The 17,727-nt window shown below is 43.2% G+C and overlaps 1 protein-coding gene across 2 annotated transcripts in view; it reads right to left on the bottom strand.

Moving 5' to 3' along the window:
- The window catches only part of ATF2 (activating transcription factor 2), a 443,302-nt gene that overhangs the window by 44,227 nt on the left and 381,348 nt on the right, over positions 1-17,727 (bottom strand). The window contains exon 13 of one of the 2 annotated variants that reach the window (XM_085645248.1): positions 9,810-12,363. The exons of the other annotated variant lie outside the window; for it this stretch is intronic. Within the exon in view, the coding sequence (XP_085501374.1) occupies positions 12,134-12,363 (230 nt within the window). The 3' untranslated portion in view covers positions 9,810-12,133. Of the gene's footprint in view, positions 1-9,809; positions 12,364-17,727 lie in introns of those variants that run through there. 2 annotated transcript variants of the gene reach the window in all.

The raw sequence follows: 17,727 nt of genomic DNA, 5'->3' as shown, positions 1-17,727 counted from the left end.
ATTGTGGTGGTGCATGCCGATTCTGAGACGGACTGATCTTTTCAGACGAACCCTTACTACGCGAGGTGTTAGCAAACACTGTGTATCTCTTCTGACACGCCCCCTGTGTTTATAGTGACGTGTCCGTAACAAACCATTGCATGATTCTGTGACTTCGCCCCTTTTTTTGTCAAGACGCCGAAAGACCTGTTACTTTGTTACTTGATCCTCGACAACATTTTGTACCCTGACCGTGTCTTTGGCGTGGACTCTTCCTTCACTGCATCTTTGCGACTTCTTTTCAGAAGCCGACGCTCGTGTCCTTGAATTCCTCCATTCCCCGCGCTCCTGTCTGTCAATGAGCCCGGCAAGCGCATATTTTGTACAGGGACATTTCACTCCGCCCTCTTGCCCTTCAGCACATACCCCGCCTATGCTGCTGGACTCTTACCGCGTGAGCCATCACTTCTCCTACACTCCAGGGCTTGTCGCTTCAACGATTGCGGAACACTCTGCTTCAGAGCGTGTGGTTGTTCAATTACAGTCCGAACACACGTTTCCCAGGTGCTCCGTTTACACAGCTGTGAACGAGATTTCCCTCATTTTCTCGCAGTTTCTTGACACTCTTCTCAGCCATTTTTGAGAACACTGATAACTCTGTTCCTAATTGGTTGTCACAGACTGAAGGACCCTCTTTTTCTTTTTTTGCTTTGCCTCTATACATTTTGGAGCAGCCGCCTATTTGTTTAAAGACGGACAATCTTTCATTTCTACTACTGCCATAGTGTGGCACAAGACTCCTGCACCCTCAAGGGGAGTGACTGTAACTCCTCTTTCTCGTCCACGAGAAGACCATTTTGGAACTCGTTGGCTGGTGAGTGGATTTCTATTTTCTTGGAGTTGACATGCAGTACCACAATATCAAGGGATATTATTAATTTTAGATTTAAGGATAACAGGTCTTCTTATTTCCTTGCAGCTCTCTATGTGTCCTGTCGTACTCCAAGAACGTTGCCAGTCCCTCAAATTGGGGAAGAGTGGTGGTCACTCTTTTAATCAATCCTCCTACTTTTCGGAGGAAGTTATCTGTGGCGGAGTCTCTCCATTTAACCGCCAGATGCTCTTTTCGGGGAGTTTGGGGAGTGCATCTTCACTCCTGTGGAATCTATCGTGACACAGGCTCATTCAAGAGACATGTGGGCAGACACAATTTGCAAATGTTTCTCAAACACTGATGAGAAAGATTAGAGAGGGATATGAAATACAACGTGAAAAGTGTCAGGTGTTTATTGAGCCTAAATTGTCAACTAATGATGTGTTAAAGCCAACAGGAACAAGGTCATGCAGATCTCCAAAACAGGTTATTTTTGAGGAATGCTACATCCTGTTGCAGCATGTGATTACACCATAGATAAGAGACCAGCCAGTATCTTAAGATAAACTGTCATACTGCAATATATTTGCATTCATCAGTAGCAGTCCCTGCTTCCTGTGTGACAAACCTTTGGTAGATTTTTGTTTGACAAGGCATATATGTTAACCTCTGGTGCCTGAGGATGAAAAGTTAATTTCCTCCACAACACCGCCCTAGTGTGGAGGGTGTGAATGTTTCTTCTTCCCACTTAAGGGAATCCAGTTTTATATTTACAGGATGGGCTGTTGGGGAAGAGCTGTACCGGCAGCCCGAGTCAGCACACCCGACCCCCTGACTAGCCGTTCGGTCTTTCACTTTTTTCTGTGTTTGGTGCTCAGGGATACAGGCAAGCTCCCTGGACACTGATGACCAAGGGTGAGGTATCATTAGAAAGGGGAGATTTTCCCCTTTCCACTGCTACATCTCCTAAGTAGATACCTGTTTAGGGATCGCTGCTCCAGAAAACCCACTATTATCAAGAAATAAAGTGGAGTGAAGGCCGGCCCAAACTGGCAGCAGACTATACCACTAGCCCTAAATGGCTTATAATATTCCTACCCCAGTTAGGGGAAAATGATCATATCTACCCCAAATCTACCCTTCCAGGGATGGGGGTGAAGAAGGAGATGCAGAAAGCCCACTAGACATCAAGGACTGATTTATTTGTAGGTAAAAGAATGGAGTAGGGCTGGGCCTTCCTGACAATAGGTTGCATCCCCCACCTCTAGTCCCAAGACCTTCTATGTTTCGACCCTCTGGGGTGGGGGGGGAGAAGGGCAGAGAGCTAACTAGGCACCAAGTGCCGATTTATTTTTAGATAAAAGAATGGGGTGAGGGCCGTCATGCCCTATCATCATGCCCTACCCCTAAAGCTCACTCTTTCTGCAAACCTGATGCATACAGACGGAATACTGCAGACATTCCAATGACAAGCAAAAGGAAATCTGGATAAACAGGCCCTACCCCTAAAGCCCACTCTTTTTGCAAACCTGATGCATATAGCCGGAATACTGCAGCCATTCCAATGGCAGGCATAAGGAAATTTGGATTCTTTTGGATGTAGGTTTGACATGGTCCAGTAGAGAGGTCTTTAACTCCTTCCTTCTGCTTCCGCCAGGTGATAGAAAGAATGTCTGGTACTAGGGGTGGGGCAGGCAGTGCAGTACCAGTATGGTCAAACCCTGCATCCCATTTTGTTTCCCACATTTTTCCCTTACGATCTGGTGGGCTTTCTGACACCCCTAGTAAACATCCCAATCAGCCCACCTAATGGGCTGAAAGACCACCGGACTACCTGTGCAAAAAAGAGAGAAAGAAATGGTGTGGGGTCCTGTGCCATCTTGCTATCGGGCCCCAAACCCTGAGCACCAGCAAGTACTTCTGCCCTTATGGGGAGGCAGAATGGGGGTTTACCTCCACAGACAGCCTATATTTCATATCTACCCCATAGAAATCCCAATTTTCTCTCGCTTACCATGGTGAATGGCTGCACTATTTGGGCTCTGGTTTACCTGGAAACCAGGAATCCTACCAACCCTGGGAATTTCAGAAACTTAAAGTCCAAGGGAATCCAGGGTAGTGTGTCTTGTGTAGATACCTGCATGTTTTCTTACCCAAACTGCTCTGTGAATGTCAAACATTGGGCTAGTATGACTATTTTCCCATATTTCTGCAAAAGAAAACGCAGGTACTTCGAGCGAGTGGCCAAAGTTATCGACCCTGCGTTCCCACACTTCTCTCAACTGAAAAACTGTATCCCTTATGAGGGTGGACCCAACGCATGTAATGGGACTGGACCAAAACTTTAACCATGTGAAGACCTCACTGATGTCACATGGTCTACGTTTTGACCGGTTCCTATTGCCGGTATAGGCCCACCCACACATGTGGGGTATCAGATTTATCTGGAGAAGTGTGAAAACACTTGGTGGTAGGAATTATGAGGATCTCTACACCTTCCTGAACTTTCAATCATAGAAATCTGTGAAAAATCTATGATCTTAGCCAAAGTTGGTAGTTTGCAGAGCATTCTGAGTAAGAAAGCATAGTGGAATCCTCACAAACAACCCAATCTTGGGAGTCCATTTTTCAGAACTGTCTGGGGTTGGTAGGTTTCTCTGGGCACCGGCTGGGTCCAAATACTGCAGCAAGCCACATGGCCCGAATGGGTGAATTTAAAAGGAAAAATCTTGATGCTTCCTTGTTGTTTTTTTAGCCCTTTCTTGTCACGGGCAATATGCATACCCTCACATGTCGGGTACTGCATTTTTTTGGGAGGAGCGTGAGAACACAGAATAGGAGAACATCTGTTATTACAAATTTAATTTCTCTATATTTTTGTCTTTCACATGTAAGCATGCGTGCATGTAATACATCTTGCAAAATGCCCTCTGAATCACATGGTATTATAGGCAACCTGAAATTCAGAGTTGCTCAAATAACCACTATACTTAAACTCATTATCAGGGCACATTTAAAAAATGCATAGGTTTTCTTCTAACCATTTTTTCATTCATTCAATTTCACCGAATGAACGGATGCATTGTTGCAGTCTAGCAGTTAAGTGGTTAGAGGTGAACAAAAGATACTTTAAATATTGATTTATTCCATGTTCTTTCTTCCCTGATTGTGGTATCTGCCAACAATTCAGCTTGCATGTTGTTAAAGGTTTACCATTTAAAAAAACATCAATATTAGAAATGTGTTATGCAATTAATGGCAAACAATAACTACTGATTAAAATACAAGTTTGAAGGTTACAGGACGTGAACTATAGACTTATTCACAGACCTATTAACAGAATCAGAGCACTTTCGCACTGGTTAGTAGTGGTAAGGTGTACAGAGTCCTAAGGTCAACAAAAACGAATTCCGGCATAGAATTTGGGGGAAAACCACCCTAAGGCTGTCAGATCTAACTCCTACATACTCCACATTCTATTAAGTCATACAGGCTGGTCGAAAATGGCCTTCTCAACAGAGAGTGAGGCTGTTAACTGCTTAGCTGCCAGCAGTCATAACTGTGTTATGAAGGAGCTTTTGAGACCGGCTAAATGAGTAAACATTCTTAAATGGATCACTAGGTCCAAAGGGAGAGATGAGTGCTAAAACACCTCTTCTCATATTTGTTGCATTTTTCCAAAAGTTATATATTTTTAAGTCATACCCACCAAGTATGTAGTATAGTATGGCGTTCCAACATGCTGTAAGAATAACGAAATTGCTGATTATTTTACAGTGACCCGTGAAGAAGGACTCTTCTTCCCAAAATGCATTGAGCACGAATAACATCTCCTCAAAAGAAGGACTGTTTTCTTTGTTAAACAAGTACAAAATCTGTACTGTCATTCTTTAAATGTTGTCAAACAATATTATATGGATTCAGTTTATTTTTGTTTTCATAAAAAAATAATTTTGAAAAAGGGGCATATTATCCATTGTAATAAACAATAAGTGTAAAGGCTTTTTTACACATTTCAATTGTGAGATATTGTTGTTAATTGTTTTGTTCAGGAATGCTGAACTGACTTTTCAGCTGTGCGGCCAGGTTTCAAGTGACAGAGTACACTTGCCATATTAATTATCATGTTACGAGGGCGGCAGCCTCATTCCTGTCCAGCGCGCTAAACTTTCATAAACGCAGTAAAAATTAGACAAGCTAGCTACAGGTTCTACTACACAATAGTTGATTCATTATCATATACAAAGGGTGTGCGCAACACACTTCACTTACAGTAAACCTTTTGCCAGGCCTGAAATTCCCTTTTTAGTACATATAAGTCACTCCTAAGGTAGTCCTTAAGCAGCCCATAGGGTAGGGTGCATTGTATCTAAGCGGTACAGTGTGTTTTTAAGTTTTACATGTCCTGGTAGTGAAAAACTCCCAAATTCGTTTTTCAATAACTTTTGTTTGGGAACAGGTAGAAATAGCATGTTTGGAGACTATAAAATTGTAATTTAAAATCCTCTGTAATGGTAAAGTTGGATTTTAAGGCGCAATTCTGAAAATGCCACTTCTAGAAAGTTTATGAGTTTTGAGTAGCGGATGCACACCTTCCCTTGTCTTCTTATTTTAATTGTTGCTGAAACTGCCAATGTATCTGCGTGCAAGCAGTACTGTGAATCGTCCCATCACAGTGTTTAATCAAGATGCAGGAAAACGAGGTACCGCTATTGAGCGAACCCAACTGCTGCACAGCTTAAAGGAGAAAATTCTCAGACCAACTTTTCAGTACGCTGAATGTTCACACTAAACCAAGTGATCCAAATTAAACCAACAATTAGTCATGTTCATCCATAATCTGTGTATTTGTTTGCAATCAATCAGGAGACAAATAGATTCCACTGGATACTTTATTCGCATTTTCAAAACGCTTTCAGTAGCCAATCCAAGCTTAACATGAGCGTGTGCAATCAGTCATTTTTCATAATCAGACTTTAAATGTCACCCAATGCCTTTCGAACCTCTCTGGTTCTTCGTCAGGGGTCGCTGTAAAACATTAAAAAGATGCGCTTAGCTGACCACTCTAAAATATAACCAACCCGATACTTAAAGGAATTCGTTCTCCTCTAAATCGGGTAGTCACATGAGCACATTCAGCACACCTGTGGGAGTGGTTTAAAAGTGGGGAGGGAGCGAGTCTTGAGTTTGATCTGCTTTGGAGCACGGGAGTAGACGTGAAAAGATCGTAACGTCCGTTCAGGCTTTTACAAGGTAAATAGGGGTCAAGTTGATTTCGCTGATAGATTAGGGCCTCTAGTTCAGTTGCGAAAGGGCAAGGGAGAGTTCATGGGGTATTACAGTTCTTTGGGTACGAATTAGATGTAGGATTCACTATTATATTTTGTATAATTTTGTTTTTTTGATAGGTTTCACATTGTTCAGTTGGCGGGAGTACAGCGAGGGTGGTGTAGGGAGGTGATTTGTTTGGGGTATGGTTCCTAGTTTCCTTTAAGTATCGGGTTGGTTATATTTTAGAGTGGTCAGCTAAGCGCATCTTTTTAATGTTTTACAGCGACCCCTGACGAAGAACCAGAGAGGTTCGAAATGCATTGGGTGACATTCAAAGTCTGATAATGAAAAATGACTGATTGCACACGCTCATGTTAAGCTTGGATTGGCTACTGAAAGCGTTTTGAAAATGCGAATAAAGTATCCAGTGGTATCTATTTGTCTCCTGATTGATTGCAAACAAATACACAGATTATGGATGAACATGACTAATTGTTGGTTTAATTTGGATCACTTGGTTTAGTGTGAACATTCAGCGTACTGAAAAGTTGGTCTGAGAATTTTCTCCTTTAAACTGTGCAGCAATTGGGTCCGCTCAATAGCGGTACCTCGTTTTCCTGCATCTTGATTAAACACTGTGATGGGACGATTCACAGTACTGCTTGCACGCAGATACATTGGCAGTTTCAGCAACAATTAAAATAAGAAGACAAGGGAAGGTGTGCATCCGCTACTCAAAACTCATATGCTTGTGCAATTTATCGTCCAACAAGCGTTTGCACCCCACAGGTTTCAGAGAATGAAAAGAAAAATTGAATCACGACAATGAGCATCACTCTGGAGACAATGGAATGTCTATAACAATCAGAGATAACTGGATAAATAATACAGGATTTTTTCTTGGACTGGAAAGGATGGTGGACTCGATCACTCTATGATTATTATTATTTTTTGGGACAATTATAAATGATTATATTATTGTTCTTATTATTTTTTAGGCAATGTTATGTTGTATAAGCACGTTTTTTTTAATACACTTCACATTTAGGCTTAACACTGTTGAAAGCATGTAGAGTCATTTAGTTTGCTGTTTCACGATTATTGGTGGACCAAGTTTGGTCAATGTACAGCAGGGGCAAAGCATTGTGGGTTATGTAGTAATGTTTGTTTTCGCATAGAATTCGTTCTCCTCTAAATCGGGTAGTCACATGAGCACATTCAGCACACCTGTGGGAGTGATTTAAAAGTGGGGAGGGAGCGAGTCTTGAGTTTGATCTGCTTTGGAGCACGGGAGTAGACATGAAAAGATCGTAACGTCCGTTCAGGCTTTTACAAGGTAAATAGGGGTCAAGTTGATTTCGCTGATAGATTAGGGCCTCTAGTTCAGTTGCGAAAGGGCAAGGGAGAGTTCATGGGGTATTACAGTTCTTTGGGTACGAATTAGATGTAGGATTCACTATTATATTTTGTATAATTTTGTTTTTCGGTAGGTTTCACATTGTTCAGTTGGCGGGATTACAGCAAGGGTGGTGTAGGGAGGTGATTTGTTTGGGGTATGGTTCCTAGTTTCCTTTAAGTATCGGGTTGGTTATATTTTAGAGTGGTCAGCTAAGCGCATCTTTTTAATGTTTTACAGCGACCCCTGACGAAGAACCAGAGAGGTTCGAAATGCATTGGGTGACATTTAAAGTCTGATAATGAAAAATGACTGATTGCACACGCTCATGTTAAGCTTGGATTGGCTACTGAAAGCGTTTTGAAAATGCGAATAAAGTATCCAGTGGTATCTATTTGTCTCCTGATTGATTGCAAACAAATACACAGATTATGGATGAACATGACTAATTGTTGGTTTAATTTGGATCACTTGGTTTAGTGTGAACATTCAGCGTACTGAAAAGTTGGTCTGAGAATTTTCTCCTTTAAGCTGTGCAGCAGTTGGGTCCGCTCAATAGCGGTACCTCGTTTTCCTACTTCTAGAAAGTTGGCATGTTCTTGTTCCAACCATTTGGTGCCTGCAGCCTATATCCTGGGTAACATGATTAGGTAGTGTTGGCAGCTGGACTTTGTGTAGTCCTCCCAGACAGAGACACAAAGGGGAACTAGGTGTTGGTACGATGGCCTCCCTTCCTGGACTAGAGGGGCGGAGTTGTTCACAGCCCTACTTACATGTCAAAGGAGCTGCCTCAGTGCACTCACAAAGGATGTGATATTAGCCATTTGTCACCCTAGACATCCTGAGACCAGGGCAGGTAGGAAGGAAACTCCAGAACCATCTGTGGGGGGAAAGATCCAGCAGTTTCTTCCACTTCAAAGCTGGCACTGGGAATAAAAATAGGACCCTCAGACCCACTCTTCAGTGCACTTCTGAACCTGCAGATACAGAAGAAGGACTTCTCTGCAGCCAGATGACTGCCTGCTGCTTGAGGCCTGCCCTGCTCTCTGAGAAGGAAGACTAGACCTGCTCCCTTCATCCCAGGTAGAGTGACTCCAAGGATCAGCTGGCTGACCTCCTGTTCTGAGCTGCAGAGACACAAGCTCCAGAGGTCTTCAAACAACTGCTCAACTGACTTGTTGCCACTGAACATGCCTGGACTTGCCTGAGCCCTGCTGGAGTGTGTCCCTGATCCCCAACAGGCACATCGCCAGGTCGGGCCCTTAGTTGGCTTCAGAGTGCATTCCCTGAGGAAAAAGGAGAAAAACAGAAGTTCTGAGCTCTTCCTGACCGCGAACAGGCTTGTTTACACCGAGATCTTGCCGCTCACACCAATCGCCAATGCGAAGCTCCGGAGAGCCAGACGCTTGGCACTACAGTGACCGCCTGCGATGACCGGCAATGCAAGGTCTGCAATTCTTGTTACAGCATCAACAGCCTGCAGTGACTGCCAATGCGAAGCTTCAGCAACGATCGTCCACAATGCCCAACAGGAGCTCCGCACTACAGCGATGACCATCCGCAATGCCCAGCCTACTCTTCACACCACAGAGATCACTATTTGCGATGCTTTTCCTGTTCCTCGAGACCGCCTCCATCGCAAACTGGACTCTGAGCCGGACTTTGAGAAGGTAACTTTTTCAGCTGAACTAACCTGTATCCAGCCAGGGCTCCATCATTGTGGATGCGGCAAATTGTGCCTTACCCCCGGGTCTGGCACAACCGGATAACTGAGAGCGGCGCTTTGTGCTCTTAGGCGCAGAATTTATCTAAAATCTTTTAAATTGCATATCTCTGATTCTACTAATTGGATGTTGTCTTCAACTGTGGATACTAGATTGCAGGGATTCTACATAATCACTTAAAAATTAAACATAGAAGTGCAGCTAGGGCAACTAAACTCCCTTCTTTTCTATGGTCATGTGCAGCCCTAACATGATAAACTGATGAGCAGGATTTTAAAAACTCTAGATATTGCTATGTTTTGTAACATAGCAAACAAGTGAAAAAGGATTAATCAGTAGGATGAGTTAAATGAGTGATGGGTGAGAAGGATATAAAACGATCCCGAGCCACACGGTCCAATTCATATAAAGAGCGATGGTAAAAAATGCGGCACGCTGCAAGTCTGCTTTTTCTTTTTTTTTTTTACACATGTTTTCAATTAAATGATTAAAAGAAGAAACACGGTTCTCAGGACGGCGCAATTGCTTTTGCCAGACAGGAAAATATCGGTTTCAATATACTAGAAACAATTTAAAGAGATTTTATTCTCGTAAACAATTTTCTCATGCAAACTGCACAATAAATGAAACTGTACAGTTTGTGAAATGACAAATGCAGAGATTCAAATTCCAAAGCACGTTGCATGACAGATGTAATAAAATGTAAATCATGGCCATTTAACAACCCGTTTGCTTTCTTGGCTGAACACAGGTGAAACTATCACGAATGTGTTCTACCCTCATGATGAAGTGCTTTAATTGCTTTCATTTTTCTTACACTTAGAATATATCATTGTTTTTACAGGTGCAATAGCTTTCCATTTTTCCAGACACAAGTCTGAACTTTAATTATATAAATAAGGTTCACAGAAACATTTCTTATATACTGTTTTGACAATGAATAATTTATCCATCTAGGTTTAACAAAACCATAAGATTACAATGAAAATACATTTACAACGTTCTCCACTGAATTAATTGTTTCTACCTTTCTGGGAATTGGTATGCTAGACAATTTGCAGTACACTGTTATTGTTGGTCGCTTACCTTAATAGGCATTAGCTCCAAAAATGAAAGAAAACAATTTGTATGGAAATAAATCTGTAAATCAGAGCAGAAAGTAACTCAGTTGAAACCCCATTTTGTTTGCGCCCGAACATTAACACAATTTGTAATCGACTTGCAAATATTATAAACCTCTTTGTTCACAGGGAGGTTTTGTATGTACAATACGTTATGCTTCTTTGACCAATGCTAAGAATAAAGGATCTTTCACATTGAATCTTGTCCCCATACGAAAGCGATGGCACTAAGATGTTGGTAAATAAATAATATCACAGAAAGTAACACAACCTGTGAAAACCTATTGATGTTGTACTCAAGTGGTCTACAGCTTGATATTTACACAGTCAAAGCCACCTGGAAGCTAAAGGTTGCTATTGATCCTGCTATCTTGCTATTGTACACACTAGAAAGACAAATCCAGCGTAGTTTACAACTCATCTATTTCAAATATTGCATTTTGAACACGAGTGCAGAACCAGAATAGATAATGGCACATTTTGTGGACTCAATATCATACAAATGATTGGATATTGAGAAAGTGTACCTACAATCATTTTTATCTCAACCCAACTACATCATGGAATGTTAGTCATCAAGGTATGCACAGTAAATAACATCTTAAGTTGCAATCAACTATGAGCCAGCATCACATTGAAGGCATCTTTAAACATTCAAGCATTGGGTACTGGCATAATCTACACAACCATTCACGCGTACACACACACACACATTATTATTATTACATTGCTTCCAAGTTAGTGCATTTTCCTGCACAAGAAAGGTATCAAAATTCTGCTACTAAAAGATGACAGTGCTTACACGAGAATTAAGTACAAGATAGCTTGCAAATACAAGACACTGACAAAAGTAAGGTTTTTTGAGTTGCCAGAAGTGTTTCTGCTTCTTTCAGCAGAAGGACGTTTCATTTTAGTAAACACTATCACCTGTGAGCAAGACGGTAAAAAACATCAAGTACAGTAACGCTGACAAGCTACTCTACATTTCATATTAGCCCTGCAGTGTACAATATCTGATTACTAACTTTGTATTAGTCTAACATAATTCATGTCACCTTCAGAATAATCTTCCATTTTTGACAATGGCCCCCATTTTTAAAAAATATAAATCGTGTCTACATTAAATCCAGCTTAAAATGTAGTTTGGATGCATGTGAAATACAACAAACGTGTGAAACATGTCAGTCCAAATGGTATATCTGTATACCAAATGCAAAATTACATTAAAAAAGGTAGCAAGTAAAAAGAACATCAGACAACACAAATCAAACATACTCTTCCAATATTTTCCTTTCATAATGTGCAAAGTAATAAAAGGCAAAACGATTAAAAGCAAATTGACTGTTACCGCCATTTTGTCTTGCTTAGTGCTTCATGACCTTGTAAAGTGTCAAAAGAAACCATGCAGACCTTTGGTATAAATGTCACAAAAACAATCAAGCAGAGAATTAAAAATTCAACTCCTGTTTTCCTTTAAAACAATAATAACTAATTACAAAGGAAATAATCCACAGTATACACAAAATTTACAGAACATAACTAGCAAATCATTTGTTTAAGATCTGATGAATAAGTCTTTTCAGGCCGACGAAGAAAAGTTACTCTTTTCCTACCTTCGTAATGTTAAATATTGAAATGTAAATTTAGTGCTGCTTTCTTCAACAAAATCTACTTTTAACAATGACTCTTTCTTGGCGGAGACTTGTCTTTTCTCAATTCTCTGTTAGTAAGTCCATTCCTAAGAACTGATGAAATTTGTATGTTCTAATCAACTCCCAGAAGACTGTGACTGGGAAGATGGGGAACCCATTGTGATCTGCGAAAGGACTGGTTCTGTGCTCTGGTCTGCCAGCTGAGTGAGAACTGACGTCGCTACTGCTTCTGCCATTAAAGTCGAACTGACTCCATTTGAAGTGCTGACAGAACTGTGCTGAATAGCTTCTGTAAGTGGGCTGCTGGGCATGGAAATATCTTCTGAACTGTCATCCTTTTCAGAAGCTGAAAAATACAATACCAATTGATCTGTTACAGGGAATATACCAGAGTTCTCTTTGATAACACTTAACTGCCGGAAACCAATCCTTGTCTTTTGCCACCGGCATTTCCTAAATGGTTATTTAGTTCATGAAACCAAAATCTACCACCCTGTTTCTAAATTCATGTACAGTAAATTTACTTTAAAAAGTGAAGATGATTCAGTTGGCAAGGCATCATGCTGTAAGTTATCTGATGTTTGTTTCTGAGAATTACCTGCACAGCCTCTGGTGTGCAGGAAATAAGATGATAAAACAATACAACTGCCAGAAAAGGTGGTAGGAAAGTAAAGTGTATAAGTGTGTGCAAAAAGTTAATGAGCTTTGATTGCAATATTTCTAGTGGATAAACTATCTCCCTCCAGACTTAACACCTCCAGAATATCCCTCCAGGCGCCAGACTTATCTGAAAAACCTCACCTCCTCCCCCCCAGCAATAGCTTTTGAGTGTTGCCAGGCGGCTTCAGTAACAACTCAGCTCATCACATGAGCAGAAAAGGAAGGGTCTTAGGCACCAACTAGCGTGCTGGCATTAGTTTCTGGTACTTTTTCCGAGCCCCACGGAAGCATCCAGTAAAAACCAAGATAGCATCGATAGCAGCAAAAAATATAAAATGTTTACAAATCTGGGTATCTTATGCATAGAAGTAAAGTATTGGCGAGGGGAGAGGAGGGCACTGAGGAATCTGTGGGAAGATTACGTATACACCAGAAACACTAGAAATATTTGTTGGTAAGTTACTTTTTCTTCTCATACATCTTTCCACAGATTCCCCTCCTTATGAATGAGTCCCAAAGAAGAACTCATCACTGTGTGTCTGAGCTGTGAGAAAGTAATGCTTGTCAAAAGTATGCAGGAACGCCCAAATGACAAAACAAGATGTCAGCCACCGGATTTGGAGTCCTGTGGAAGCAGCTGTGGCCCTAGTGGTGTGGTAACGAATGACCTCTGCAGAATCTTTTTTGGGTACGTCATACCAGACCTTGACCCAGATGCTGACCAAATGAGAACTGGTGTGCTTGGTCATCTACTAGTCCTTTATTACTGCTGCGAAGTCTACATATAGCTGATCAACCACTCTATCAAATGAGTGCAATTGATATAACAGTACACATCACATATGGGATCCAGCCTATATAACCACTCCTCTTCTTTAGTGAGATGAGAAGGAGGAAAGAAGGATGGAAGAGAAACATGCAGGCCCACAAGAAAGATAGACACCACTTTGGGTAGGAAGGATGGGTAGGTACGAATGACCAACTTATGCTGATATAAATATGTGAAAGGTGGATAAACTAAGTGAGCTTAAGTTCCCTGATGCTACGATTTGAAGTTACTGCTAGCAACACTAATGTCTTCAAAGGGAGAAGAACTTTGCATTGGTTAGAATGTGGATGCCTCCAGTCATACCACCCTGAATGTGAACAATTTTGTCTGATCTTGGAAGCTCGCTGATTTGGACCTGGTTAGTACTTGAATGGGAGAACCCACACTGAAATCACACTGAGTGCCCTGAGGCCATATCATCAACTCTATAAAATATTTGAAGCTTATGGTACGGACGTACATCAGAAAGTACTGAGTAACCAAGACTAATCTATACAGGCACGAAAAATCATCGAAAATGCACTAGACCTGCAGGTCTAGTAACCTACAAAATCTCCTGGACCAAACTTAAATGCACTTGACCTCTAATGGTGAGCAAATGTGACATGTTAACAAGATTTAAAAGCATTTTTATTGCTCATTTACTTTGTGAGCAATAAAGATGCCTTTAAATCTTGCTATCTTGTCACATTTCCCCTGTTTTCAGAGGCAGAGGTCAAGTGTCAGTTTATATTCCTACTCGCCAGTAAGGGCGAGTAGGACCTAAAATAGCTCGTCCTGAATTAATCTGACTCGCAAATGCGAGCGGTCGAGTGAATTTTTCGAGCCCAAATAGCTTAGTTTCTGTATAGGAATAAGAGTTATCCCTACTTACTCCATATCAAAAACTGCGTATCACATGGCTAATTCATGGGTTCATCACAATACCAGTAAATGTTTGAAGGTTGTACATTAAAGAAAACAATGAAGAGGTACAATGAGCGGGGGAGTGTCTCTGCATTGGTACTTGGGCCTCCCACACGAGTGAGGCACCGTTTTTATCGGGAGAACCGGGGGAACTCTGGGTGGTAGGAAATTTGCGTCAGCCCGGTGATGCCACAACTTTCCCACACAAAAATGTGTGAAAAAGGTGATTTTTTTCAGCTAAATTTGTTTGAGGTTTGCAGGGCATTCTGGGTAAGAAAACGTTGGGGGATCCACGCAAGCCATACCTCCCTGGAATCCCCCGGGTGTCTAGTTTTCAGAAATGTGTGGGTTTGGTAGGTTCCCCTAGGTGGCCGCCGAGCACCGAGCCAAAAACCCAGGTGACCCCCCCTTGCAAAACTAGGTCGTTTTGAGGTAGGCAATTTTCATGTCGCCTCAATACGTTTTGGGCCCGTGCCTGTCGCGGGTACTTGGGCCTCCCACACGAGTGAGGCACCGTTTTTATCGGGAGACCCGGGGGAACGCTGGGTGGTAGGAAAATTGTGTCAGCCTGGTGATGCCACAACTTTCCCACACGAAAATGTGTGAAAAAGGTGATTTTTTCAGCTAAATGTGAGGTTTGTAGGGCATTCTGGGTAAGGAAACGTTGGGGCATCCACGCAATCCATACCTCTCTGGAATCCCCCGGGTGTCTAGTTTTCAGAAATGTGTGGATTTGGTAGGTTTCCCTAGATGGCCACCAAGCCCGGGGCCAAATACTCATGGGACCCCCTTTGCAAAACCAGGTTGTTTTGTGATAGGTAATTTTGATGTCTCCTCAATCAGTTTTGGGCCCTTGCCTGATGCGGGCACTAGGCCTATCCACGCAAGTGAGGTACCATTTTTCTCTGAAGACTTTGGGGAATGCAGGGTGGGTGGAATTTTGTGGACCTACGCAGATTCCAGAACTTTCCACCACAGAAATGTGAGGAAAATGTGTTATTTTAGACACATTTTTAGGTTTGCAATGGATTCTGGGTAACAGAACCTGGTGAGAGCCAGTGAAGTCACCCCATCCAGGATTACCCTCGGTGTCTAGATTTAAAAAATGTACAGGTTTGCCTACGTGCCAACTGCGCTAGGGCCCAAAATCCACAGGTATGCACATTGCTAAAAAAGATTCGGAGCCCAGTGGGCTTTCTGCCACCCTGGGGGGGAAATCGGGGAAGGGGGTTTCATCCTGATATGCCCCTAAAGGGGCAGAAAGACTGTGGCTATTTTTTGTGGGGGTGGGGGCATTGGTATGACCATTTTGGGCAGCCCCCACCCCCACGCATAAAAAAAGCCTGCGTACTCGCTGGCACCTAGTGGGGTTTCTGCCCCCCCAAGGGGCAGATCAGGGGCCACTGCCACCATCTGCCCTCCCGGGGGGGGGGCAGAAAGACTGGAATTTCTCTGGGGGTGGGGTGGGGTATTGTCATGCCCATTTTGGGGAGCCCCTACCCCTACCCTAATAAAACAAAAAAATCCATGGTTTCTAGTGGGCATTCTGCACCCGAGGGGGGTCCAGATTGGGGGCTACAGCTCCCATCTGCCTCCTGGGGGGCAGAAAGACTGCCATTTTTGTGGGGGGGGGAGGGTGGGGGCATTGGGGTGCCTGTTTCAGGCCGCCCACACCCTACAAACAATTGCGCAAAAAAAATCCCTGGTGTTTAGTGGGCTTTCTGTCCCCCCCGAAGGGGCAGATTAGGGGCCAATGCCCCATCTGCCCCCCGGGGGGGCAGAAAGACTGTAATAATTGGGGGGTGGGGTAGGGGCATGGGCCTGCCCGTTTTGGGCAGCCCCCACCCCTATTTATATATTTTTTTTAATTCCCTGGTGTCTAGTGGTCTTTTTGTCCCCCCCGGGGGGGGTGGGGGGGGGCAGAAAGGCTGTAATGGTGGCGGGTGGGTGGGGGCATTTGCATGCCTGTTTTGGGCAGCCCCCACCCTAAAAAAAATGAAAACACATCCCTGGTGTATAGTGGGCTTTCTGCCCCCCCGAAGGGGCAGAAAAACTGTGATAATTGGGGGATGGGGTGGGGGCATGGGCCTGCCCGTTTTGGGCAGCCCCCACCCCTTTTTTAAAAGAAAAAAAATTTCCCTGGTGTCTAGTGGGCTACTGCCCCCCGGGGGGGGGCAAAAAGACTAAATTATGGCAAAATAATTTGGGGGAGTAAAGGCCCTTGCCCAAGGGGCAGCTCCCCCCTCCTTGGTGTCTAGTGGGTGGATCCCTGCTTGGGGATCGCCCTCCTGTGGCGATCCCCAAGCAGGGATCCACTGGGTACCATTGGAAAGGGGAGATTCTCCCCTTTCCAACGATACCTCTCCCGTCTTTCTACGTGCTCAGGGGGCTGAGATAGCCCTCTGAGCACGTACAAAGTGAAACTGAAATGAGCCTCTTGGCTCATTTCAGTTTCATTTTCAGTGTAATGACGTCGGCGCGACGTGCGCGCCGATCGTCATTACCCTGAAAGCAGGGGGGGTGGGCCTCGGGAGCTGGGGAAGCTCTTCCCCAGCTCCCGAGGCTATTTTGAGTAAAAGGGATTCCTCGGGGAAGGCCTCATGATGAGCTGGACTCGTCATGGGCACAGCGCGACTGTGCTCCATGGCGAGTCCAGCTCGTCATGGGCATGGGAGGGGTTAAAAGTATCCCCAAAACAAATGTTGAAAATGTAATTGTAAGTAAGAACGGTTTATTTTAGGTCAGATTTGCAAAACCATGCCATTGTTTGACAAAAGAATGTAGTGATATAGTCACTGTGAATTAAAGGACTGAATGTTGTAGATGAACAAGCTACTTACATTCAGTAACACTCTTTCTGGTAGATACACTATCCAGCTGCAGATCCCTCACCTTTAGAATAACACCAGGAGCCATTGCTCCAGTGCTATGGAAGTGGCACTGTTGGACTTCATGATATGTCTGGCGTCGCACCGGAAGGCATGGCGCAGAGTCCCACACTGACGACATTTTTGTCTTTCCCTCTTCTGTGCCCTCAGACGTGGATCAATCATGACAAACTAGAAGCAACAGTGTGCCGAACCTCATTTGAGACATTTGTTACTGATACAGGAGTCTACTCCACAGAATGGGGAGGAAGATGGATACTGAGTAATCTGTTGTTGGGTAGAGTATCCACCAAATAAGGCATTACTGAAGGTAAGTAACTTGTTTATTTGATACAGGACTATGGGAACACACTCTACGTAGGAGTCCCCCTCCTAAATAGACTACAGACAATACAAAACTCACCGGTAAGACTCATCCTTGATCTCC

Source organism: Triturus cristatus, chromosome 3_1 (genome assembly GCF_964204655.1).
Source record: "Triturus cristatus chromosome 3_1, aTriCri1.1, whole genome shotgun sequence".
Lineage (NCBI taxonomy): Eukaryota > Metazoa > Chordata > Amphibia > Caudata > Salamandridae > Triturus > Triturus cristatus.
Note: the sequence above shows the minus strand (reverse complement) of the source record. Positions and strands in the feature narration are given on the sequence as shown.